This window comes from Brachyistius frenatus, unplaced genomic scaffold (assembly GCF_029030835.1).
Source record: "Brachyistius frenatus isolate BFR_SWC_R1_liver_20210118 unplaced genomic scaffold, ASM2903083v1 Contig_2, whole genome shotgun sequence".
Classification (NCBI taxonomy): domain Eukaryota; kingdom Metazoa; phylum Chordata; class Actinopteri; family Embiotocidae; genus Brachyistius; species Brachyistius frenatus.
Window position 1 is genome coordinate 8,901,115 of NW_027210601.1, and position 26,792 is coordinate 8,927,906.

Genomic DNA, 26,792 nt, shown 5'->3' on the forward strand with positions numbered 1-26,792 from the left:
TTATCAGCACTTGTCTTTATCAGCACTTGTCCTCTTTCCTCCGTGCAAGTCTTATGTTTCGTTTTCAAATGTTTTTTTTTTAAGAACACAACTTTCCTGCTCTACAACTTATTATTCTAAAACTAAAACAAAAACCAAACCAACTAATAACAGCTTGCAGAACGAATCTAGATCCGCATCTGGTCTGTAACTTTCTTCGGATCCGCACCTGCTTTGAATCGGCCGATGGATGCGGTGCCGCCAGCAGCAGCAGCCAGGCAAGCAGCTGGTGCCCGACGAGGAGCGCCTCCTCCTCCTCCGCCTCCTCCTCCTCCTCGTCCTCCGCCGCGACGCGGCACAGCTGCTTGTTGTCATGGAGGAGCCAAGATGGCGGTCCTGGCCTATAGCCTGGGCAAACGCGAAATAAATCAATATTTTACCGTTAAAAATGCGAAACTGATATCGCTGCTGGTCGTTATCGCGCTCCTCGTGTTTCACACAGCTTTGCGGTACTACGGAGGTAAGTGTTCTTCCGTTTATTGAACTTAAAAAGTCTCGTTGCAGCCCTTCGGGGGGGAAACGCTCGACACAAGGCGCGCTAAACGCGAGCTAGCCGCTTCGCGAGCGAGCGGGTCGGCGCTGCTTTTATGTTGCTTTTTTTTTTATTTTTATTTTTTTTTAAAGTGTGACGTTTACAGACGGTGAACCTTTGTTGTTGTTTTTGTTTTCCATAGAGGAGATAAGACGGTCGCGTAGATTTAAATCCACCACCAGCAGCAGCAGCAGCAGCGGCGGCAGCTTTGTGCGTAAAGTCGACTTCGTCCTGCTGGCTAGCAGACTGAAGCTAACGCTGCATTTCGACGTGTTTACACGCTTCTGTCGGTCCGTCAAACCAACACGAGGTTTTTCATCAATGTTTGCGAACAAACTGCAGCTTCGCAGGTTTTCTAGCAGTATTGTCTTTTCCGTCTCGTGTCCCTTTTTTTTTTTTTTTTTTTTTTTTTGGACACGTTTACGTTTCCTTGTTGTGCAAAGTTTGCATAATTGGACTTCATTACTGATTTCCAGGTGTAACAGGGGGGGAGATATTGGGGGGGGGGGAGAGGGGGCCGCGTCGCGCTTTGCTTGTTCAACTAAACAATGACGCACGGGAGTCGAGAGATGGGCTGTGAATAAAGTCGTATTGTGTCGTACTTCTGGCTTCCAGCTGGTCTGCGTAGAGTGAACTTTTACCCATGAAGAAAAAAAAAAAAAAGGAGGGGGGGGATATGAACCAAAGACACGCTGAGACCAGCTGCTCTGGTTTGGGGGGATGACACGAGGTGCCCGCGTCTCCCGCCGGCCTTGCCGACCCTTCACGTTTCTACGGATTGATTCAGTTGTAGATGGCTCCTTTCATTTTCTACACCAATGAATAGCTGGTGATATATATACATACATATATATATATATATATATATGTATATATGCTTGAGCTAAATTGCTGATGGCTTCAGTTTGTACTGTGGCCCCTAAGCAGACGTTTTTGTATGGTCCTTTGACGGCACTGAATGAAAAACCAGTCTACTATTGAGACGGCAGGTTTCTGTCGTCGTGAAAGAAACTGTGGGTGAAAGCAAGATGCACTTTTTGTTTGGCCTCACTGGTGGGTTCTCCTGTGTCCTGCCTTCAGGCGGAGACTCGTGTGAATGGCTGCTGTCCAGAGGACGTTTCTTGGGGGAGAACGTATGGCAGCCTTATGGCTGCATGATGCACAAATACAAAAGCAAGTAAGTCGCAATAAATGCAGAGTTACTACGTACGCCGTATGTTCGGGAGAAAGGGTGTAGCAGTGATAGATGTGCGTGTGCGCCTGTCTGGCATAAGATTGCTGACGGCCCGCTTGTGTGTAATGAGGTCCGAGGTTGAGTCCCATGATGAAGGATGTCCACCTGCAGTCGCTTTTTCAGTTTCCTCACCGTCATTTTTTGTCTTGCAGCGAAGCCAAAACCTGCCTTGCTGAGAAGCGGGTGGCCTTTGTCGGTGATTCACGCATTAGGCAGCTATTTTACTCCTTTGTCAAAATTGTTGACCCTGAGCGAAGAGAGGATGGAATCAAGGTAATTATGAGAAACAGCCCCCCCATTAAAAGCCCAGAGTTTTTCTTCTGTTCAGCAGAGCGGTGACGGTGCGCGGAGATTTGCTGATGTTCGGCTCAACTGTGCACCAACAAAGACAAATCGCAGACACTGTCAGATAGTCCTTCGTTTATGCTGCTCATGTGCCTCAGGGAAGTTTATAATGGAAACAAAATAATTTAAACCTAAAAATGAAATTTCCTATCATACATAGTCAGCCACTGTATTCTCACTGATCGAGATTGCAATTAAAGACAGATACAGGCAGCGTCTGTTTCTTCCTGTGAGGACTGTTTTTTCCTCATAGACTTCCTCAGTTGATTGAGTTATTGAGCAGTTTGCCTTAAACAGTTCTTGACTGGAAAAAAAAAAAAAAAAAAACCAACCCTTACTCTCTGGTGTCGCAGTACTGGACTCTGATTATCCATCAGAATGACGACCTACAAACTGCAGGTGTGACGAGTCACTCGGTGCTATTTACAAAGATAAATTTACAAAATATTCCACCATTTATCATCAAGTTTTGGTGCTCCTTTGCTTCCTTTATGATTTTAAAACTCCACTTCAACTTATGGCTTTATTGTTAAAGAAAAAAGCCTCAGCTGATCTTTTTTTCCCCCCACTAAGTTGATTTCATTATAGTGTGCAAATACCTTGCGACCTGAAAAAGGTTGCATTTAATAAATGTATTGAATCAAAAGAAATTTGTTTTCACAAAAATGCATCAAGATGAATGCAGCAATGAGATGCTATGTAACTATGCAGCAGTAACTATTTTGGTCTGGGGAAAAAGAGGAATGCGTTCTGCTCTAACAGACTTTCTCTCCGTTTGTCTACATGCGATGTCTGAAGCACGAGGACATTTCCTTTGAAGAAGAGAGTTCCTCTGTTAATGTGGTGAGCTATTTCTGGATGTGTTTTTGTCTCCTGTTCTAAGTAAATGCAATTTAGAAGTAGCAGACATTTACATCCCCTTCGTGTTCAGGACTTTCTGTGGTATCCAGAGGCAAATAATTCAATGAAGGAGCGCTTGATATCATGGACACACGTGAGTATAGATTTTAAGTCCCGTTATCAATGACAAGTGGAGGACATTGTTAGTCAAGGAGGTTTAATAAAGTTGAAGCTGTCACACGGTTTGGTTTGGGTTTTTAATAAATTCAACATCTCTTGTGTGTTGCAGGAAGCTTCAGTGAAGCCAGATGTTGTCATCCTCGGAGCTGCCACAGTAAGCTGTCCACATGAATGCCTTTTAAATGCTTTCAGATTTTATGCTCGACAAACACAAGATGATGGCTAAATTATGTCACTCTTAATCTTATCTATTTATCATTTTCATGACGCACAGTGGTCCATCAAGTTGCACAGCGGCAGCAGCGAGACGCTACAGCAGTACAAAGTCAACCTGACAGCCATCGCTGTGCATCTGGAGAAGCTGGCTGCACATGGGGAGGTCTACTGGGTCCTACAAGGTGAGCTCAGCTTCTAGTAGAATATCTAATACAGGAACTATTTATCATCTGTCATCTCAGTCTGGCCGGTAAAGCATTAGTGTCTGTTCCCTTCACTGCAGCAATTAATCGCTCATGTCACGATTCAATTCATGTCTAATGGCATTACCATAAGGACGACTGGATGTTTGTCTGCAGACATTACAACAACTGCTCTTTCTGGCCATTTAGATTTCTCCTTATTATCTACAGTATCTTAATTTTGCCAAATTTTAACTTTGTGATCCCAAAAATTTAATGTATGATATTCAGCTAACAAAACTTTCAAATAAAAAACTGTTAATAGTCGGGCCCTGCAGGATATTTTAGGTGCATCACTAACAGCTCTAAATACCATTTCCTAATTAGTATTTTATACTAAAAAGCAGACATCATTGGTAGTTTCACTCATTGCAGAATTTTTTTGAATATCAATATTTAATGTATCTAACTAAACCCTGTTCACACAACACCGTCACACCTCCACTCTGCAGATCCAGTAAACGAGGAGGTGTTGAGTGATAACAGGAAGATGATCACCAACCAACAGCTGGAGTGGTACAATGAAGCAGCAATCGACGTGCTCAATGGCAGCAAGCGTAATGGCAGATCCCGGGTCAAGCTGCTGGCTGCGTCCCGCCAGGCTGCTCTGGAAACCATCACCAAGTCAGATGATGGCTTGCACCTACCCGAGAGCACCAGGAATGTGGTGGGCAGGATTTTTGTTGTTGTTGTTGTTTTGTTTTTTTTTGCTCATTTCAATTGTTTGATGTCGGTTTGTGTATGTCTGAAGATTACTGGCGTCCTCTTCCCAACCCTTTATATAACCCTCCTTTCAGGGAGCTATGGTCCTCATGAACTCTGTGTGCAACAAGCTGCTGAGGCCCATCGACGGTTCCTGCTGCCAGACGTTACCGCCCCCTAACTTGCTCCAGAAGCTCTCGGCCTGTTTCTTCCTGGGCTCGGCTCTGGTCTTCCTGGTCCTCCACGTCCTTGGCAACAACCGCCACCGCCGACCTGTGCCCCCGGACGTGGAGAGCCTGGAGGAGAAGAAGCCGGCGACCGCAGCTGTCCACCTCGGCCCAAAGGCGCCGTTCCAGGCTCTCTGCAGGATGGGCATCATAATGGGCTATTTTTACCTTTGCGACCGAGCAGATGTGTTCATGAAGGAGCAGAAGTTCTACACGCACTCCACGTTCTTCATCCCCCTCATCTATATATTTACACTGGGAGTGTTTTACAGCGAGAACAGCAAGGAGGTGAAATGGCGCTGCTCGGTGCAATATTTTCACATTTTGTTGAAGCGTGCTTAATTCCTGAAAGTTAATTCCCCAAATCAGGACGGGGTTTCCTGCTGTTAATGATGTACTCATTTTACACAGACCAAATTACTCAACCGGGAACAAACGGACGAGTGGAAAGGCTGGATGCAGCTCGTCATCCTCATCTATCACATATCTGGAGCCAGTGCTGTGAGTCCCGAATATGTCTGTGGGTGTTCTCTGCTTTCAGGCTGCTTGTATTAATATTTGAACGGTATCATGATGTTTGTTTTTCTCCCGTCTCAGTTTATTCCAGTGTACATGCATGTGCGCGTGCTCGTAGCAGCGTACCTGTTTCAGACTGGCTATGGACACTTTTCATTTTTCTGGCTCAAAGGAGACTTTGGACTCTACAGAGTGTGCCAGGTGAGTCAGTCATACTTAATGCTGCGATGACCTAAAAATAATAATAAACCAACACTATAGAGTACAAGGTAGAGCTGTGACTATTATCCTGCAGTAATTTATGACTGCAGCTCTCATTGTTATGAGCTGTTGGATCAGCAAATGGAGGTAGTATTTGGACTTGTGTGTTCTAAATCCATCATTGTGTGCATATTTGTTCCCAGGTGCTTTTCCGCCTGAACTTCCTGGTCTTGGTGCTGTGTGTGGTGATGGACAGACCATACCAGTTCTATTACTTTGTCCCCTTGGTCACCTTCTGGTTTGTCATTATCTACGGAACACTGGCCATGTGGCCTCAGATCCTGCAGAAGACGACCAACAGTAGGTGTCAAATGGCCGCTTAACTTTCTGCGCTTCACTCACTCGCGTTCCTGGACAATGTGAATTAAAACACGCCGTCAGTTGTGCAGAGTAAATGGTCCCAAACTTCAGTAGCAGGGGCTGCATTTGGAGAAATGTCTTGTCTTGTTTCCTGAACAGATAGTGGCATGTGGCATCTCGGGGTCTTGGCCAAGTTATTGGGCCTCCTGCTGTTCATCTGCTGTTTTGCCTTTTCACAGGTGGGTGAATTTTAAAACATTTGGATCTCATCACGGTTACGACCTCACTTTAATTTCACGAGAGGGTTGTTGTCGGTTTTATTTTATTTTTTTTTTACTTTATCTGAACTTTTCAATTTGACAGGCGTAAACGGGCACATATCCATAGTTCTTCACACGGCACAATTATCAGACACTGAACTGTGCCGTCATGGTTTGTTCCTGCCCACTTTATGTGACGCTCCCGTTTCGGTGTCGTGACTTGCAGGGTTTTTTTGAGAGCGTCTTCTCCGTGTGGCCCGTCTCCAAGCTCTTCGAGCTGAACGGAAGCATCCATGAGTGGTGGTTCAGATGGAAGCTGGACCGATTTGTAAGTCAAATGTGGTCGCGAGGCTTTGAATGAACAAATTCTTTGCACGCACGTGTTCTTCGAGCGCGGCCAAATCTTCCAAAAATGTGTAACATTGGTTTACTGTTCTTTCGCAGGCGGTGATACATGGTATGTTCTTTGCCTTCATCTATCTGGTGCTGCAGAAGTGTCAGGTGCTGTCGGAGGGCAAAGGCGAGGCTCTCTTCTCTGCCAAGATTTCCAACCTGCTCCTCTTCCTCTCTGTTGTCTCCTTCATAGTAAGACTTCAAGGTTTCCTCTTTTTACTCACACCAGCACTGACGTTGAGACATAACTTTTTATCTACTCCATATTTATATCCCACTAATTCCTTTTTTTTTTTTTTTTTTTTTTTCCAAATGAGAAAATCAGTCGTTTTAGGTAGGTCTGTCAGGATCATGCCATTTTTAGTCGGCGATTTAATTTCCACACATTATTGTGATTTAATGATTTAAGTGTCTTTTTCTGTTAATTTTATGCCTCTATTAAAGTTTCAGCCTGATCATAGTTTAAATAATGCACACGCAACTTATAAAAAGGAGGACACGTTTACTGGCTGTGTTGTTTGGCTTTGCAAATACACCCTTGAAACGGTGTTTGCTGAATATGATAAGTTAAGCACGGCGAGATAAAGAAGTGGCGGCGCTAACTCTCCACTCGTGTGTCAATAAACTCGCAGCAGGAAGGGGGTTATACGAGAGGATGTCATTTAAAGGAGCGCCAGTCAAACCTCAAACGGTGCCAGACACACCAATAGCCTCAGCAACCACCATTGCCTGCTCTTTACGCTTCGTTTATGTCTTGGCTTGTAAACGGCTTGATTAAAGGGCTGGTCAGGTCCACATGACGTCAATCACATCCTGTTAGGCAAAACCTATCTAACTTGACCTTGTCCTCATCATTCTAGACTTACTCAATATGGGCAAGCAGCTGCAAAACCAAAGCAGAGTGCAACGAGATGCATCCTTACATCTCTGTGGTCCAGGTACAGCTATTATCTATCCTGTCTGTTTTTTTTTGTCTTTCTTTTTATTTTATTATGCACATCCTGAGAGTCCGATAGGGGTGATTGTTGTTCTTACTACTTAATATAAATAAGACAACTGTCTTATAATTAATTGTCCAATTGTATTTGATTTAAATTTGGCTTGAGATGCCGTTATCCTGATTACATGACTGGATAATATGATTCGTATTGGTCATCTTCAATGGGTAAACATAAAATCTAGAACCAGTCCACATTGGGAAACTGTTTGAAGTAGTGCAATAGATAACATCCCTGTCGATACTGTTATGTCACTAGAAGCGGTTTAAACCGCCTTGACTCGTGTAACTTTAAATAATACGAAATCCACAGCATGCCCTTTGTGTCTCCATGCTTTGACACTTATAGAAATGTCTTTGTACTGCGTTTTCTCACAGATTTTGGCCTTCATTCTCATCAGGAACATTCCTGGCTACGTCCGCTCTATATATAGCTCATTCTTTGCGTGGTTTGGAAAGATCTCCTTGGAGGTAAGGTGGTGCTGGTGGTAGAGCCACAGACCTGTAATGAAAATGTTATTCATATGACCCTTATAAATGTCTGTAATGAAAATGTTATTCATATGACCCTTATAAATGTCTGTAATCACAAAGTGCTCTTCAAAGGGTGCCGTCAAACAATGGAAAAATAAGAAATCAATGAAACTCGAGATGAGGAAGCAGGGCTGATTTTAAAACGTCAGAAATGAAAGTTTGATTCCAAACAATGGTCAAAAAGCGACTGACAATCCGTACCAGCTTTGCAGATTATGTTCTGCAGCTCCCTGGAGACAACCGAGTCCAAAGGGAATACGCACGCAACACATTACACTGTTGAACACGCTTTCTTTGTCTCCCCCAGCTGTTCATATGCCAGTACCACATCTGGCTTGCGGCAGACACCAAGGGAATTTTAGTCCTGATCCCAGGAAACCCTTCGCTGAACATCATGGTCAGCACCTTCATCTTTGTTTGCGTGGCTCACGAAGTGTCCCTCATCACCAACGACCTGGCCCAGGTGGTCATCCCCAAAGACAGCCTGGCCCTGCTGAAGAGACTGGGGGCCATGGGACTCTTCAGCCTGGTTGTGTTGCTGTTGGCCAGGGGTGGCCAGCCCACACCTGGCGACTGATGGACGCCTCGTGACGCGGAGGAGGGGGTTGGGAGGGGGGCGGGGGGGGGGGGAATGGGGGCGGAAGAGACTTGCTAAGCCCCTGCTGAGATTGAAGCGAGGTACGGGAGCAGGCCGTTTGTTTTAGCTCTCGTCGGCCACACGAGACGGCGTCAGTCTGGGAGTCTGTTTGTCTGTCTGTTGGCCACGTTCGAGCAGAGCCGGTACTTTTTGACTGCTGTGAAAGTCGCACACTGAAGTAAAGAAAAAAGAGGGATTTGCAAACTCCAGGAGAGGAGGAGGAAAAAAAAAAAAAAAAAAAAGGACAAAAAACCTTTTGTTTACAATGTCTGGCTTCTTGATTTGGAGATGTGGAATCTTAAAACAAAAAGAAAACATCATGCTTGCTGTGTGAAATTTTGCAGCATTGCTTCTATTTAGCCAAACACACTACGAAGAAGTCGATTTTTGTCACGTACCAGTACTTCCTGTCATTACTTCACTGTGGGAGGGATCACTCGGCACACAGTCCGTCCAACATGGCAGTAGCAGTGGAAGGGGATTTCACTCGGGTGGATCCATAACCTACATATTCAGATATCTACTCTTTTACGACAAAAACATTCAATTGTGCTGCATTTTTATTATCAACATAACTTTGTACAGTGTTTCTGGGGACTTCAAAAATAATGTTAGATATCTAAATATGCATACTATGGACCAGCAACCTGGCTTGGGTGATCAAAATCTGTCAAGACTTAATTCAAATTTGGAGTGCAATTGTTAAAATGTTGGAATAACTTTTGACATGTTTTTGCCAATGTTTTTGTGAAAGGCGCTGTAGTCACCTGCTGTAACTCTGAAATGCTATGTTATATGTACAGTATTTAATGATTTAAATTAAGCTTATATTTTATACTTTTTTTTTTTTTTTTCTTTTGGCTTTGTTTTATTTTGTACTTTGCGCCCATGACTGCTGTTTGTGAAGGAAGTATTACATAAATAATTTTGTATCTCATAGATGATCACCTGACGATGAGGTTGAGCCCTTTTACATTCTGATACCCGTTTGTCCTACTAGCAGCTCACTTCCCTAGTCTGTGTATATTTGTATGATAGAGTGAAAGATTTATTTTATACAGCGATGCTTCAGCAGTGATTTTGGTTCATTATCCTTTTATTGCCAGTAAAACACACCTCACAGCTCTGGTAGAAACTGCCCCCCAACCCTCTGCTGTCACAGCCGGTGGACATTTTGGCCAGTCAGTGAGCGAAGTGAATTCTTAGTCTGAATGCCTTTGAACACACAGCTTTTTTTTTTTTTTTGTCTCCAGTGGCTCATATGCACAATACATCTTCAGATGTAGCTGGGATCACAACCTTCCATCTTTAGGCACGTTGCATCAGGGCTCACATCGACATTCAAAAGCTACTCGGTAATGTACTGACTGAGCAGAGAAGACGAATTAGTGTCGCTTAAATGAAAAATACCGTATATGTTCTCGGTTGACAAATGGGCTATTTGCCTATTCACCTTACGGACATTTAAGAGGGCGCAAGACCTGCGTCGTTCTTCTGTTTTCCTACTTCAGGTGAACTACGATGTTTAACACGGTGCCGGTGCAGATATTTAATGCCCTTTTGGCACATTCTTATTGGGTAAATGTTGTTGTCAAGGCCGTCAGGCAGATACAAAATGTAATAATCCAAGAATGAAGCTGTATTGCAAACAAATTCTCAGAGCTACCGTTGGGTGGAAAAGATGGCGGCGTCGGTCGCTCTTTATTCACCCGTGGAGCTTCTCTTTAAAAACTCTTCACAGTGGAACAACGTGTCCGCCGCTCGATGTCGTTCAGGACGCGTCCTCCGACTGAACGACGGCCCACGTCCATTTACGATTTCTAAAAACCAGTCACGCCTCATCGTGTAAATGAGAACGTCACCATTTCCTTTGATGTGTGAGGTTTACTGGTCTGTTCTCCCACCCTACCACTGATTAATAGTGACACAGTGACTTTGGTAATTGTTTTCTCGCCTTAATTGATCTCTTTGGTCATGTAAAAGCAACAACTATTTATACCCCTGTGCAGGGCCTCTTTGAAATATGTTACACGTACTTTTTTTTTTGTGACGTCTTAAAAATGTGACATGTATCCATTTATTTATAAATGCCTTTACTCTGTTGTACATTGTTAATAAGACCTTCAGAAAATGTGCTGCTTTGGTTCCTTTTTTGGGACAAACACACACACTTTTAATGTTTTTCAGACATGATCCGTGTCTTGTTTTGTTATAGGGACAAAGGTACTTCAAAAAGAATTATTGTGAAAGGATTTATTGTTATCGTATGACACGTTACATAAATTAAAAACGTGGGACCACTGAAGCGTTTCCATGTAAAACTCCCTTTCCCTCGAAGAGGTCCATTGTGCAAAGCAAGTAGAGAATACAAACAGATTTTTTTTTTTTTTTAACATTTACACAAATATTCCAAAATACTCTCAAGGTTTTCTTTTTAAAATCAGCTAAACTCTTCTGTTCTTTCACAACCTCAGCTCTTCAAAGTGTAAGTGCATACGGACGACAGATCTTTACTTCTGAGGCATGCAGATTGGCAAAAAAAAAAAAAAAAAAAAAGATAAAAGATGCGGAAACCATCGGCTTGGATTCTTCTGGTCATAAATTCAGCGCTTCAGCCACTTTTCTCTCTTCAGGAATACCATTTACCTAAAAATAGATACAAGTTGAGAGCGTCAAAATAAAACACCTGTTTTAATATGCCGTTTGTTCCGTTTAGCTGAAGAGATGGAACTAAAATTACCCCACGGGCAAAAAAAAACAACACGTACAAATCCAACATGAATTCTCTTGAATTTATAAACCGCGGCACCTACCTCCAGCCTTCGAAATGTTGACATGACATAATTTTCTCCTTTGTTAGCAGTGAACAGAGAGAGCAGTAGGTTAGTGCATCATGCAGCTGTTCGCCGTGCTCACGGGAGGGCGCTCTCGCGCCAACATTACAATGAGCCCTTCTCACGCGGGAGTCCACAGACCCGGGTCTGGACGCTCGCATCGTTTACAGTGATGCAGAAGGGACAGACTGATGTGAGCAACACGGACGGGTAACTATGAAGCAAAGTTGTTTTTTTTTTTTTAATATGCATTCATATTATTGCCGCTGCAGTCGATGCATTGAAGGTCGTGAGATGTGATGACGCGTCGAGTGAATTGTAATTCATTTTACAGCGATGGTAATGTACTTAAACCTGCAGGGAAACAGGAGACACCCTAATGAACGTTACACAGGGAAACAATATGTTTATAGTTACGTGAAGTAGAAGCACTGCAGCGTGCAAGACACGCAGCTATCCTGTATGGCGGGGCTCTCCAACCTTTTTTTTTTTTTTTTACTCCGAGAGCTACTTTGACCAGATGTCCGAGAGCTTCGTTCCGTAACGTTCACGTAGCTGAGCTCCACCCAAACCAGCTGAATATGCTTCTCTTATGTGAAAAAGAACAACTCGATACTCTTCACGCACATTTCATATCACATCAGCCTGTGCATGTTTTATTCTGGATGCGTTTTTTTTTGTTTTACCTTTTCAATCGAGGGGAGGGGTATTTTCTGCATCTACAATGTTCCCTGAATTCCTACTGCAGTGCACGCGACTCGTGTGTTGGTTTGAAAAGTGTCAAAGTGTTGTAATAAGATTTAACCAGGCAGATCCAGTTTGAGCTTCAATTGGGACCCGCCTCCCTTCCTGAAAGAAACGCGTCCAAGTCAAAAGATTTTTTTTTTTTTTTTTTTTTAAATTCACAAGCACCCGTTTCTTTCCATTCTCTGCTGCGTTTTACAGGCGTGTTGCAGGTTGCACTTTCTGTCCTCTGATCTCTGTGTGTGTCCACTCAGGGTGGAGCTTAACCTCTGCTGCACTGACACATAAATAGATCAAAAATGCTGAAATGGTTCGCCAAATATATCTGGGCGGCCCGCCCAAGTAAGTCTATGTATGAGAAACACTGCCTATTGTTTGAACCTTCCGTAAACTACTCGGAACCGGGTCAAAGGCTACCGGTAGTTCCCCTGCTGTACGGGGACACTATGCCGTGAGTGTTTTACACAGAACATATCAATCCTGGAGCTCCTGCTTTACTTAAATGTTGTTCTGGCATCTACTCCCGCGTGCGGCAGCAGCTTCATTTGTTAAGTTACATCCTGTATTACACATGCAGATTGCTCGACTGCTATAGAAAAACTGAAGGAAACACTAACCTGATGGCCGTTGCTGTGGTATCGTGATCTGGTTTTGCAGATTCCTGTAATATAAACAAAATGATATGGTGAACACGCGTTCAAATACAAAAGCAATACTACAACGTGAAAGCGTGTTGTTCTTCCATCAACACATTTTTCGAGCCCGTTCGGAGAAATCACGGGACAGCTTGAACCTTTAAGCTGCAGTCGCATTTTCTGAAGGTCTGACTTAGTTTCTGCAGCTTTAGCTGTAAACCTGGCACGTTTACAAAGAGCTGAAACAAGATTAAACCACGATGGTGTTGTCTCGACTTAAAACTATAGCCTCATCTGTGTTTGCTGATGAAGCATGTGTGGTTTCATGTGCGACCTCGTGTGAGTGAGTGACTGCTTTATTCATCCGCGTTGTTCAATGCGCATTTCCTCACACCAAATCCCCCAACTCACGCCTGTGTCTGCATGAGGGGCATGCTGGTGGTCTCGTAGTTGTCGGGGTGGATGGGCGGCACCACCTCGCCGCTGACTGGGTTGAAGACTGGCAGGGTGGAGAGGGGCCAGGAGATCTCGCGGTTCTTCGACATGCTGCGCAGCTCCTTGGTGGACTTCTGGATGGAGCTGTGGTGAACCAGCTGGATGCTGGGGAAGGGGAGAAGCAGCGAGGTTGTAATGCCGCATGTTTTGGTGTCGCGGTCGGCATTCACTCGCCAAAGCTTATTGATCCTGTGTATCTATGAGAAGATCTGCACTTAGTACATGCATGCTACAACAGAAACGTAACATCCACCCTCTCCTACTGCTGTGATGTCTTTCACTTCAGCTTGCAGAATATGTTGTTAATCTATAAGATTGTGTTATGTCGAACTTCGAACAGCACTGTCTCCCTACGGCTGGTCATTACATTTTTTTTTTTTTTTTTTTTTCAGCAGCACACTGGATGAATGGATGTCAACACACGTATGAGCATATGAATGGATATGAAACAGCCATCCATGACAACAGAATACGACAAAATTGCAAACCAAAGAGAGAGGAGGGAACGGAAACAGACCCAAAATAAAGAAGAACACAGGAGAGGTAAAACACTTACTCTGGTGTTTGCATGTTTCTTTTTTCCCTAGAAACAAAACAAAATGGATGAATTAAATACTAATATTAATAAGTTAAAGCAACATCTACACACAAGTGAAGGGTGAAAACAGGGTGGAGGTGGTGAGTGAACATTGAGTGAACGAGGGGGCACGTCTCTCCCAGCCTGTAAATGATCAAAGGATGCACCGTGGGGGAATGAGCATGAATGTAATGCTTCAAAACGTCAACATGTACATGAAAACAGTAACGAAAACCTGTGACAGATAGCGATGAGGAACTTAACATAAATGGACCATACAACTGGATGGTAATGACAAGCTGCAGCTCCAGTCCAGATTTCCACTCTTATTTGATTGTCCTGCAGCTAACTGAGCCCTTCACTGTCATTTCTGTCTCTCATCTGGTTCTCATACACTTTAGTAACACTTTCACTGCTTTCGTCAAATGTTTTTTTTTTTTTTTGGGGGGGTGTTTGGTGCAATATTTGCATAAAATATAAGACCGAGCACACTTACACCCCTTCCCGTCTGCAGCACATAGAGTAGCCGAGGATGAAGAAGAGGACAACAGCCACGGCAGACGGTACGGCCAGCGTGACCAGGAAGTCGGAAACGTAGTCCCGGCTCTTCAGAGACTCGGATGGGGGGTTGTACTCCCCAAATTCAGGCAGGATCCCCGTGCCTGGGTCTGGACGGGTAATGTAAACCGGGACTACTTTGTTGATGTCAACCTAAAGAAACGAGTAAGAGTTAATACCGGACGTGGAGATAGAGCAGATACACTGTGATTAAAGTGCAGTATTTCTCAAAAGACAGTATTTAATCAAAACATAAGAGTTGTGCACTTGTTCTCTTCTTGCCTTATTATTAAAACCTGTATTTTTTTTTTTTTTTTAGCCCATGGCAATCTGCACGGGAGAATCCTCACCAGAGAAATCTTACACCAGTCGATGTGAAACTGAGCTCTGAATTTCTTGTCACAGCTGATGGCAGGCTCCATCTCCTGACTGCAGCGCAGCTGGTTATGTGGGCTTTCCACCTCCCGCAAGCACGACGAGAAGGGAACATCAGCACCGACCATCACATAAACACTGGAGAGAGGAGGAGACAGTGAGACACAAGGTATGAGAAAAAGGTAAGGAAAGAAGTAAAACCATTTGAGGAATTGTCTGAGAAAATATCAACATTTGAAAAGCTGACATTTAGCAATAACTTCCCATAGATTTACCCATCAAATTGTACAATTCAAAAGTACTGGGGCGTGGTCAGCTTCCTGGGCTTGAAGGCTTGAAGTTGGAACAAAGATTTTTTTTAAATGGCAGATTTTAGTCATTTCTTGGTATTTTGACGTTTGGAAAGGCTTTGAATGGGCAACCAAGGTTCCTAAATGTCAGAAAGTGCCATTTTGAAATTTCACTATAGTTCCAAGTTGAACATTTTGAACTTTTCTGCCACTCCAGTTGACAACTGGGAAAACTGATCCATTCCCCCCCCCCCCCCCCCCCCCCCCACCCGTTTAAAAGATTTCTAAAGGAGAGATTTTTTAGACATTTCCTAATATTTTGCCATTTGGAAATACTTTCAATGGGGTGACCAAGATTCCTAATTATTAACTTGAGTGGCAGAACAGTTCTCAATTGGCACATCAATGAATCACTAAAAATCTGCCATTTGAAAGATCTTGAAATGGGGTGATCTGGTTTCTTAGTTGCCACCCCCCCCAAACCGAAGAGTATTTATTGACGTATTGGTATGAAATAGATAAATGTCCCAGAATAGGGGCTGCAGTACAAGGCTGACGGGGTTCCATATTTGACAGACACCCCATGAAAAAACAGTCAGCTACCCAGAGGGACTATGGAGTCTTCATGTGCTAAATCCAGGATCCAACATTGGACATGTGGTCCAACCTTTGGCCCATTCAGTCCATTGCATGAAAAAATATGGGCATTTAAAATGGTGCATTGCGGGTACAACGCCCCAACTTCACCCACTTGGTCTGGATTATGGCCAGAATGGCAGTTTTATGCCCGATCGTCATCCTGGCGGAAACGACATGTTAGAAAGGTCGACATTCGGTCATCCAACGGTCAGTTACAATCCTGTTTGGTTACTAAAAATGTCAGAAGTGTTTCCGTGGAAGTGGAAAAAGTTTCCGAGAGGAGAGGAGAGGAGAGGAGAGGACAGGAGAGGAGAGGAGAGGAGAGAGGGAGTCTTATTTTACATGGTTGTGCTGAGCCTTGTAGAAGTCTGAGCATTTCTCCTCCACTCAGTGTTCTCCTCGATGCTTTCATCTTCCAAAACGTCAGCATGAATTTTTGATGCACAACTTATGGCAGTATATGTGGGCTATTCCCCTGTGAACTAAACGAACTGACAGTGTCTGTCGGCGCTGACGGTCAAGTGTATTCATCTAATTCACAGCGAAATAAGGATCCCAAAGAACCCAATTAAATAAAATGTCAGCATGGTGTGAGTGGGCTGAAAAAAAAAAAATCACCACAATTTGTTTGATTTAGAGAGGTGAAGGGGTCGCTCAGAGACATTCTGCAAGACTGTTAGACTTCATGTAGTTTGTGTAAACCACATGAACTTAAGTTATTAAAAGCAACATTTTGTAAAAGCAGATGAGGAATCCAGTTAAACTAAGAAAACAAATACTTAAATTAGCTGTAACTAGAGAAGGTTCCCTAAACAGTGAATACTCAAAGGGCCGGATTTACTAAGATCTCAAATAAAGGGTACTAAATTGTGTGTTCCTTCCAAAAGTTAGCAAATTTGGCGTCTTTGAAATGCGTGTATTTAAATGAGGGGTTTGTGTGTGTTAAAGTGATTCCAGCAATGGAAAACAGAGCGACAGCAAAAGGAAAAAGAAATCTAATCCCATTGAAATTAACAAATATAAATTTAACAAGAAAAAAAACGCATTATAGGAGATTATCAGCAAGAAAGTCAATACTGTGGGAAAAACAAAAAGGCGAGAAAAAAAAAAGGCTTAATAATAAAACGTCTGCAAATAAAAGAGGAGGGACGGTGGATGAGATCCTCTAACAAACACCGATCAGCAGGTGCAGATCTTTCTGTGATGAGCAGGTGGCTTTTCATTCAGCGCCTCGCGAGTGCTCGTGAACCTGATGAAGCTACCTGTGAATTCTGCGGGAGACATTCAGGACCTGTGACAGCACACCTGAATATCTGGACTGGACGGGACGTCCAAGCAGCGATACGCTGGAATGACCCAGAGGAAAGTAAATGCTGAGTCGTAAGAAGTTTTTTTAATTGCTGGTATTTCGTGGCTCCTCCTTGTTGTTGGCTGTCAATCATCATTCAGTTCATTCAAAAACTCAGAAATGTCATCGCTGGACAGACGATATGTCTGAATCATTTTTCCCTCCGTCATCTCATAAATGTTTAAACGTGTGTAAAATCACGTTCTCTAAGTATTTTTGTTGCTTTCCTGCGTCTCCTTCTCGCCACAATAAGAGCAGACGTCTCTCCAGATTTCAGTCGTACTAAAATAAACACGCAATCACTTCTCCTATTTCTACTTTCAGGTTTAGTAAATATCGCTGCGGGTGCTAAATTTCTGTATTTGCAGTTCCCCTCCCAGTATTTTGCACCTTCAAGCAGAAATGCCCAATATTACATATGCATGCAGGCAAACACGCAAAATGGACAACGTGTGTTAAATGACACATTTGAAAGAAGCAATCCTCACTGCACGTCGTCAGTAGAGCTGCTTGGACATTTGTTTGCGGGCGGTGCGGAGTTTGCACGTGATTTTACACACGGAAACCTTTAGTGAATCAGGTCCAAAGTATTCACAACTCTTAAATGTGATCCAGGTCGAGATCCTCACCCTTCTTTTAGGTTGTTGATGGGCAGAGGCACACGACCACCACGGTCCAGTGCCGAGGTAATGTTGATAGCATTGAGCCGCTCGGGCTGCCATACGTTCTTCACAGCTCCCAGGAAGTCCCCCAGCACCTCGCTGGCCAGCATCTCCTCCACATTCATGTTTCTGATGTAAAACTCTGCTTGATAAGGCAGAGGAAACTCTGTGCACACAGATGGAGAGACGGTTAGAAAAGATTATTTGAAAAAAAAAAAAAAGCTGAAAGGCAGGAGGATGGGGTTGGTATGAAGAAAAGTAACCCATTAAATCCAAAACCGCAAGAAAAGAGGAATGATGCAGTGGAGCTCTGCTGGCATCATTGTTACTGTATTACTGCTGCATAGGTGACACTGATTTCACCAGTCGGTTCAGCAGGCCGATGTGCGTCGGCTCTGCTCTGTTACGACTCGGCCTCCCCCTGAAGCCAGATGGCAGGTGACATCACAGCATAGGGAGAGTGATGTCACGTTAGCTCTGCAAACAGCTGCTGCGCGTTCCCCCCCGACTCACTTCGTATTGTAATGTATGCACCGTGACTGGTCAACAAGCCAGCGAGCAAACATACAGATGCACAGATGTGAAGTGTGGTTATAGGGCTGAAAGAGAACGGCTGCCTTCCACGGAAATACTGTCATAACTCCAACGTACCGGTACCGGGCTGTGATTTTACCATAGATAGAAGATAATTGTTTTGAAATGTTGTGATTTATCAGAGCTAATTTGAAGGATGAGAGACGGGTGCACGGCAATAACTGATTTTGACAGTTGACAGAATAGCATCACCACAAGGGCCATTTAGCGTCCGTTCTTGAGCTTTTGATCATATCATATAATCTTTACAAGCAGATGCAGTTTCTAAAATTGTCAACTTTTCAAAAAATCTGATGAAACAAACCTGCTGAGATCATGTCGTATGACTGAAAGCTCCAGAACAGCTACTAAATGGACCTCTGGCTGAGATTACTCAACTGCTGCTTCCAGGGCCAAGAATAGAATTTAAAATCATATACAACATTGGTTTTCTTCAGCTATAGATTGATTGGATGTGCTTAATAAAAATGATCAAAGGAAACATTTTCTCTTGAGAGAAGCCCATACCACAGTACAAGTACCAAATGTGCCCTCAGATTTAATCAGGGAAGTTGCACAGTCTGATCTCGGTTAGCTGTAAGCTCTCGTACTGGCCCCTCTTACCTTCTGTACCCATGACGTTTATGACCAAGTTGTGCCGTGCTGTCTCAAAAGTGCGTCTGTTATAGGCGGTAATCTGCAACATACAGGGGTGAAAGTTGAAACCCAGATCAGTGCAGCTTAAATGGCAGCAGCTCTCTGGACGAAGCTGAGCTAGATGCACAACGTAGGTTCTGTTCCCAGCTGAGGCGCCGCATAGAGGCGCATGTTCCCCGTTGGAAATATTAAGCCTTTTGGGAAAATAATTTCTACAGTCGCTTATGGGGGACAAAGACAGCATAAAAAAAAACCATGATGGAATTTAACTCTGAAGACTTTGAGCGTAACATTGTACTGTGCTACAACTAAATGCATACAAATCAGCTGGACTCCGTAAAATCACTTCAAATGCGGTGCGTCTCTATTACCGTGATGGCACAGGCTGCGTATGTGTGAGAATTTCTTCCGTTCACATAATTAAACTTAACTGATTCTTTTAATGAATTGTTATGTTTTTAAGATTTATTTTTGGGGCATTTTTTGCTTTGTTTGATAAGAGACGGTGAGAGACAGAGAGGAAATGGGAGGGAGAGGGGGGAGAGAGAGAGAGAGAGAGAGAGAGAGAGAGAGAGAGAGAGAAGGGGAATGACATGCAATAAATGTCTGCCAAGTGTGGGAATCAAACCGGGCACTCGCTGCTCAGAGCAAATGTGCCCTCACCACTCAGCAATCAGGTCACCCCTTCATTAAAATATTTTAATTGTATTCGAAACATTTTCACCCTAAAAGCAGCTTCTCTTCCTCGACATAATGAGCATCACTGCAAATGGCTTCACTCTTTCCACTTTGACAGTGGTCCAGCCACCCACCTCTATGACAGTGGGCTTGCCAACATGCTGTGCAGTGGGGGAACCGTAGAGCACTCCATCACTATGTGGAGTCCTCTGGATGTAGCGCAGCCAGCCTGGCCTGTCGGGGTAACCCATCAGGTTGGTGTTGAAAGTGATCGGGTCACTGCTGGCATCACCTGCAGACAGAGCAGTTTAACGAGGGACCCGGTGATTTGTTATGGGTCAGCACCGATTCGAAAATGTGCATTTAGACCCATTGGCTGAATTTCAAATGTGTTGCCAATAGTAACGAAGCATGTCCTTCTAGTGACTTAGGATGAATAGACAATGCACTGTGGAATTTAAACCATGACTGTACCATTAACTACCTCTACAAATAATTAGACGTTATTTCCATAATTCAATATATCATTAACACGATGTTAAAGTGCAGAACATGTATATGTGACGGTTTTATACCTGATTTGGGGTAAGGAGGAAACTCTCCTTTGAAGTACTCTCTCTCCAGAACGTGAACAAACAGCACTCCCGCAGACGGGTAGACGTTCCGGTCTGCGTGCGACCTCGACAAAATGGTGACCACTGAAACGCAGATTTCAAACACATTGAAAATGAGTTCTTGATAGCGGCTCACTTTCTATTCAGTGTGTATGTTATTCATCATTAATGACCTGCCAGCAGCGCTGAGTGGAGAAGAAGAGAAGACGTTAAGCTGCTTCATACTTTAAATCTATAGTATTAGCACCAACAGATTTGTCTACTTCTTGCCCGGCAACTGCATTCTTAAGAAAGTAAAAACTTTACATAAGAATGAAGTCGAGGAAACGTCCAAGTTTGGAGAGAAAAAAAAAAAAAAAAATCGAATTATTAGCTGCAGGAAAGAATACAAAAGGGGCAAGCTGCTAAACGAAACCAGTCAAATTCAGGGGCAAGGAGCTGAGGTACTGTGAGTTAAAGCAGCAGTAATGAGTCATTCAGACTGTACTGGGCTCGTTTTATGCCCTCCCTCCTCTCTGTCTCTATTATGCTCTCTGTTTAGGCCCACTCCATTGCAAACACAAACATTTACTCTTTATTTGTGCAGGGCATCACTGCGAAAATGGCAGTTTGTTAACAAAAGAGGAGGAGGTGAATCCCCCCCCTCTCGCTCCCTCCTTTTGTGTCTTTCACTATTTCCCTCTCCTTTGCTTCTTCTTTCACTTCTCCAACCTATCAGCATTTTTTTTCCCTTCTCCCCCCCCCCCCCCCCCCCGCCACCTTATCTTTCCCACAGTGGGTGGGAACTCAATTTTTAATCACCATGGGAGATTGAGAGTGTACAAGGAAGAAAAGGGGGAGGAGGAGGAGGAGGAGGGGAGCGACGGGCAGCTGGAGATTTGTGCTATGAAGTGCAAAAGAGGGAGAAAAAGAAAGTTTGAACTGTTCACTCCTGCAGACACACAACTCCAGACACATTAAGCAGCTCGGCGAGAGCCCGGGAAAGCTCGGTGTGTAAATGTGGCTTCCTCCTGCAAAATGTCACAGATTTTTTTACCTTCTTTTTAATTTTCTCATTAGCACCTACCCCCGCGTATACTAACATTACTACGATATGCCTCATAACATAAAGTGCTTCTGCACTGCGTGCCCTCCGCTTGATCGGAAGCTGATTTCCACTGGAGAGAGTAACAGGGCAGGATTTACTTTTCAATCAGCACGAGATTTTTTTGGCTGCTGTCCGTTACCAGGGTTCACAAAGGGGTTAAAGAAGATTAGGTGGCACAGTTGGCTGCAGACTATTAAGAAAATTAACATCAATAAAGTCAAATTGCCTAGCTGCAATCTAAATACACTGATGATCAGCTGGTAGGATAGTTATAAAACGAGCCCCATGTGTATGTTAAACTGGAGCAAGCAACAGAGACGCTGAACTGGCCATATGTCTCATGTCCCCGAGGGCCCGGTCACAGCTAAGATGCAATCAATAGCATTTAGCATCCGATAAATGTGGTGTTACTTGAATAACCTGAGGTTATATCCATCACAACTCTTTTCAGGGAACCACCTGAGCGTGACTAATACACACAATAGCTCTTCTGGCTGCAACTACTGCACCCCTGACATATAAGGATCCAGGTTATTCAGAGACCAAAAATAAAACTTCATTCAGTTTCAGCCGACCGCTCGCTCGGTGTTGGCTTCGGTCGATCCGCAAATCCGTCTCTGAATGCACACCCTCGTATTGTATTATCTGACCCGTTGGGCCTCAGCAGTTCTTCGCCACTCAAAAGACCACTTTCAGACATGCGCGGTCAAGATCAAATAACGGCTCTTCTGCTCTAATCAGAGACCGACTAGATGTGGTGCAAACATTTGTGACAGGTTAAGAGATGAGGCGTGCAGCGCATTCGAGTGAGCCCAGATGGCCTCCTAATAGTCTGAGGATTAAGAAGTAACCTACCTGAAATGTGTTTTAGCCTATTAAATCTTTTACTTAGAAACAAATATTTAGACCAAACAAACAACTCCAGCAAACTTATGTTAGTCAGTCGAGCTTTTAGGCTTCTTTCGCACTGTGTTTCACCACCACCTTCGATTGTAGTCTCTTCCAATTAGAGAGCAGGTGGTGTAAGTAAAGATCAGTAACTAACCCACACTAAGGCTCTGCTAATAGCATTAGATCTGCTTATTTGTGGCAGGATGACTGACTGCCAGGCCTTCTTGAGATGATGAGGTGCAATCCTCCCGCTGCACACACAATACATCACCAATTAAAGGTTAATACTAAACTGTCCACTGCAGACTAACCTGTTGGACTCAGTATAGACAGACAAAGACATGCATGTTCATACATATAAAAACGTTCCTGACAATCAGGGTCACATGCACACTAAAATATTTCTTTTTATAAATTGTACATAATCTTACACACAACTTCTGAAACGGGTGCAACAGGCCTGTAAACACCATGTAGCTCACTAACAGGTCTTGGGGGTGGTTGAAATAGCTAACCAGATTTTATGCTTTTCGAGGCCGACCTTAGACTGGCTGAAGTATCAGGAGTGATGCCTGAGGTAAAACTGCCTTCGGCATCACGAAGAAAAATAAACCAGCCTTCTCCCTGTAATGACTCCAGCTAACTGAGGCAAAGACAAGGGAAGGGTGTCCTTTAGTTCTGTTGAGTCAGCTTCGTATGCGCATGTAGCCTAGGTCAGGAGGATTGCATGTGCTTCTTTGGTGTTTATCGGGGAAGCACCGACAACAAGGATTGCTTCTGTTTGGGACGAGGGTTTGGTAAGCTGCCCGTGATGAGTTTGAGCCTCTAAACTCAGACCTGGAAGTGAAAGTAGTCGGCGTCACATCATGCAGAAGGCGAGGGCTGAGGACGAGGGCAGACACAAAACAAACAGCTCGATCTTCCAGCACTTCATAAAAGGTAGGCTAATCATTGATTTATCGAAAAGGAGTGTTGAAAAGTTGTTTTTTTTAAATGATTGCTGTTGTTTTTTATCATAAAAACCAGAAGAAATATAACTTTTCTCTTAATAGGTCATGATTTAGGATACACAATACTTCCAGCAAGAGGGAGGTTTAGACGAAATTTAAGTGCAGCAAACTGCTTTTACAGCAAACAAAAAGTGGGCCAAGTGTGAGGGGACAGCACACAACTCAAAACAATAATGCCAGTATTAATGGGGAACCAGCTGAGCGTGTCACCGGGTTATGACAGAGGGGAGGGGACAGCGGGTCCACACATGAAGCGCACCACTGCACACACCCACTCACCGTCTCTGTACAAGGCTGTTCTCTGCTTCAAGGCCACAGATTGCCCCGTATGGACATTTTTCTCATGTAAAGCGCCATGTTTCGTATCATAGGCATGCACAACGTAAACTATTGGATCAATGAAAAAAAAAAAAAAAAAAAAGCATGAATGGAACAAGTGTGCGTTTTAAAAGCAATTTCAACAATACACCCAGCTGCAGTACATGAAGCTAAATCGAATTCAGTCTATTACAGCAGTCCTCAAACGAACCTTCATGAAGGTTATAATGTTCTGATGTCATTCAAACTATTTTTTATCTGAATTTATGGTCATACTAGTGGCTTTACGACTGAATTGTCCTGAGGAGGTGTTTCTAATATTTAATTTACCCTCGGTCATATAAACAACGTGGACAAAATCTCTATCTAGTGCAGTTTAATCCAACTGCACCAAAAGTGTATTCGCATCCAACCTGAACACTGCTTGTCTTGTGTTTTGTTATGAACCTGGAGACAGTAAGAAACCTGCTCTGGATGGCCTCCGACGTCTGCAAGGTTAATAATTTAGCAGAAAATCATAAATGTATTTTGACCCTGGAGTAATGTTTCTCACTTCTTTGTTGTTAGTTACGACTCTAGCAGCAGTGCCATAAACTTCTGTTCGGTTTCTGTTTGACTGGATTTTTATTGAAGCCTGTAAAGACGTTATTACGGTAGTCGATTCTAATAAAGATAAAAGTAGAAGTACGTAGATTACTGGATTAATCCATTCATCAGCAATTACTTTGATGAACTGCTTTAGACATTTATCAAGCAGACATGTCAAACATTCATTGGGAACAACCTCTGATGTGGAGATGTGACGCTTTTCTTTGTCATACATGACAGCAAACTGAATGTTCTTGGATTTTGACCTATTGGTCAAATAAACCAATCCATGAATATCTTTTTTTTTATTTTATTTTTTTTGGTGATAATGATCACTGTTTATCAGACATTTTATAGACCCGACAAGTAATGAATTAGTCAATTAAATAACATGCATTTAATGCTGCTAGATTCCTGGACTGGTTTATCTTCTGAAACGTTAGGAATCAATGACTGAACAAAAACCTTCATGGAGGTGGGATTTATCTGCAGGGATACGTGTACCTAATAAACTGGCGGCAATGCGTGTGCCAGTGATAAGCAGCTGCAACACACGGGCTGCTGTCACGGTGCAGACTTCGCATTGAGTATTAACGAGGTTTCACCTATTCTCCACACGCATTTAATGGACAGCTTCAGCTGCCACGCTAACACTAACTCCACAATGAGCCTGATCTACTTCAACGCATTAAACGTGACCAGCAAGGCAAACGTAAACAGCGTTATTACACTTCGTTTAAAACGTAAGATGCTACAGAAAACACATCGTGATCCACTCCATTCGTCTACTGCGGGTTGCCATCTTTCCTCGTCTGCTCCTCAGCCTCCTGGAAAAAAAAAAAAAAAAAAAAAAAAAAAAAACGAGCAGAGAGCTAACTAGCCGGCTAAGTAGCGTGGACACCTCATCCAGGGCACAACGCGTGACAAATGTCGACGTCCGTCGGTACGTACCCGAGCCCAACCACACCGCGACAGCCGCAGCGGACATGGTGCCTAACATCCTCGTAAATCTCACGCGGAAAGAAGATGTTGGTGTCTACTCGCCACCGGGTTTGACAGCCATGATAATAAGCATCCTGCAGCATTCCTCCCTCCTCCTCTCTCTCCTCCTCCTCCTCTTCCTCCTCCCTCCTCCTCCGGCTCGGCGGAGACAGCGCGTCTTCTCATTGGCTGAGCATCTGGATGGAAAAAGATGGTGGTCCCGTTAAAAAAAAAAAAAAAAAGGGGCAAAACATGATGTGAATCAGAATAGGAGCGCCACGCCTCGAGCAGATGTTTAGGTGTGGTGTTGGTCGAGGGGTTTAATTTAGTGTGCTGATCCAACACGAAGGGTGGCTCCCTGAGTATCTGTTGCTCTGGCTCCTCTTGACCTGAGGGATGTCACGTTGTTGTCATATGACTGTTGTCACGTTGTTGTCACTGTGTGATTCTCTCTTTTATTTTTCCTTACATTCTGCCGTTTTAGTGGCTTCACTGGTTTCCTCTGCGATCTTTCAGGTTGCCGATTCCTTGATAGTGCCTCCGGTACTGTGGCTCGGGGCTCGTGAAACCAGACCCCCTCCCTCACACAAACACCCGCCATCACCTTACCGGGGCTTGACCTCCACTGCACAGCTGTAGAAGGGCAGGGGCACGTTTGGAAAGTCTGCACCAATCGGTCCGGACGTCCTGCTGAGACAGTCCTAGCAGACAGATGGTCATGTTTTGGCCCCTTGGCTCCCAGTCAGGTCTGCTGAAGGGCTTCAGGCCCCTTAATTCATTAATTAATTCACCCCTCTTGCTCCCTTTATATCAGCTACCGCTAAAGAGAGCACTTTGATCCTGCAGAACAGCCTTCCTAATTCTGGCCAGCACATTTAGTGGTCACTGCATGCTTGTTGTTGATAATTTCATATCTCAAACTGGATTCTTGGCTTCCTCTGTGGCGATAAACACGAAGGCATCCATCGTCTGTGTTCTGCAGTGCGTGGCTGTTTTCTTCTCTCACCCTCCCTTTTATCCCTTTAAGATTATTTTTAGGTTGCTTAGCAACATCTTCACATAGCCTAGCCTGTGTTTGGACTGGGAATGGATGTATCACAACAATTACTAGGTCGTTGGCTGATGCATTGGAATTAAATCTAGTGAAGCCATGCATTTTAGCACGAGGCTAAGGTAGCGGCCAAATGTGTCTAATTTAATAGGCTACTGATTTAGACTCATTTTAATCCAGCACTTTCCTCGGCATGTAGTCAGCAGCAAAATTCAGTTTAAATTATTATTAATATGTTATAATTGTTATTATTAATTTTAAATTTATTAAGAACATACATGCATTACTAAACTTGGATTAATATTTGATTAAACTATCATACGTTTTTCACAGAACGGTATCCAAATGTATTCATATTTACAGTTTGTCCTTACAAAGTACATATGTGAGCAACAATGCCATCTATTATAACACATCCGATTCAATTATATAACTCATGGCTGCTTGTAAAAAATAATCACACATCTGAGTGTTGACAAAGCCTCTTTTTTTCTTCCAGTGTTCTATCACATGAATCTAGTCCTGTGCTTTAGCTGGTCTCTGTTAACTCTTGTGTGACCCAACCACCAAGACATTTTCAGACTGATCTAAAACAGGGCATAACAAACTGAATGGATTAACTGAGGAGAGAAACTGCTAATTTAAGAGATCATTACATTTGCCCCACTTAATTTTAATTTAGTCACGTGAAGGTGTGAGATAGAGTTATTGGCTAAATTTAATAGCCACTTG

At 43.5% G+C, this 26,792-nt stretch overlaps 2 protein-coding genes across 5 annotated transcripts; one reads left to right on the top strand and one right to left on the bottom strand.

Annotated features, from left to right (window-relative positions):
* The first annotated feature begins 334 nt into the window (after positions 1-334).
* casd1 (CAS1 domain containing 1) lies at positions 335-12,176 on the top strand. Its single transcript, XM_069697986.1, has 18 exons — positions 335-499; positions 1,652-1,748; positions 1,958-2,078; positions 2,949-2,993; positions 3,082-3,144; positions 3,280-3,324; positions 3,445-3,568; positions 4,081-4,295; positions 4,426-4,845; positions 4,969-5,058; positions 5,155-5,274; positions 5,478-5,634; positions 5,794-5,873; positions 6,121-6,222; positions 6,339-6,479; positions 7,148-7,225; positions 7,663-7,755; positions 8,126-12,176. Exons 1-18 carry the CDS (start codon positions 367-369, stop codon positions 8,393-8,395), a joined length of 2,394 nt encoding a protein of 797 aa, XP_069554087.1. The 5' UTR covers positions 335-366; the 3' UTR covers positions 8,396-12,176.
* On the bottom strand, positions 10,694-25,129 carry sgce (sarcoglycan, epsilon). Of its 4 annotated transcripts, XM_069697999.1 has the most exons (13): positions 24,980-25,129; positions 23,402-23,509; positions 20,096-20,218; positions 19,655-19,812; positions 18,810-18,882; positions 17,580-17,778; positions 14,649-14,811; positions 14,237-14,451; positions 13,720-13,746; positions 13,080-13,268; positions 12,651-12,694; positions 11,269-11,306; positions 10,694-11,101 (listed from the first exon to the last, which is right to left on the bottom strand). In XM_069697999.1, exons 1-13 carry the CDS (start codon positions 25,026-25,028, stop codon positions 11,051-11,053), a joined length of 1,437 nt encoding a protein of 478 aa, XP_069554100.1. In that variant the 5' UTR covers positions 25,029-25,129; the 3' UTR covers positions 10,694-11,050. The 4 variants fall into 4 exon arrangements, with proteins under 4 accessions (XP_069554100.1, XP_069554128.1, XP_069554109.1 ...); XM_069698027.1 differs by lacking the exon at positions 23,402-23,509; XM_069698008.1 differs by lacking the exon at positions 13,720-13,746.
* Between the last annotated feature and the right edge of the window lie 1,663 nt (positions 25,130-26,792).

Bases quoted from the DNA above. Each gene is read 5' to 3' on its own strand.
- casd1 (XM_069697986.1), top strand. From the start codon at position 367: ATGGCGGTCCTGGCCTATAGCCTGGGCAAACGCGAAATAAATCAATAT. The intron at 2,994-3,081 runs GTGAGCTATTTC...CTTCGTGTTCAG, and splicing joins AGAGTTCCTCTGTTAATGTG to GACTTTCTGTGGTATCCAGA. The intron at 5,275-5,477 runs GTGAGTCAGTCA...ATTTGTTCCCAG, and splicing joins GACTCTACAGAGTGTGCCAG to GTGCTTTTCCGCCTGAACTT.
- sgce (XM_069697999.1), bottom strand. From the start codon at position 25,028: ATGTTAGGCACCATGTCCGCTGCGGCTGTCGCGGTGTGGTTGGGCTCG. The intron at 14,812-17,579 runs GTGAGGATCTCG...TCCTCTCTCCAG, and splicing joins ATCAACAACCTAAAAGAAGG to TGTTTATGTGATGGTCGGTG. The intron at 12,695-13,079 runs GTGAGTTGGGGG...TTTATATTACAG, and splicing joins CCCCTCATGCAGACACAGGC to GAATCTGCAAAACCAGATCA.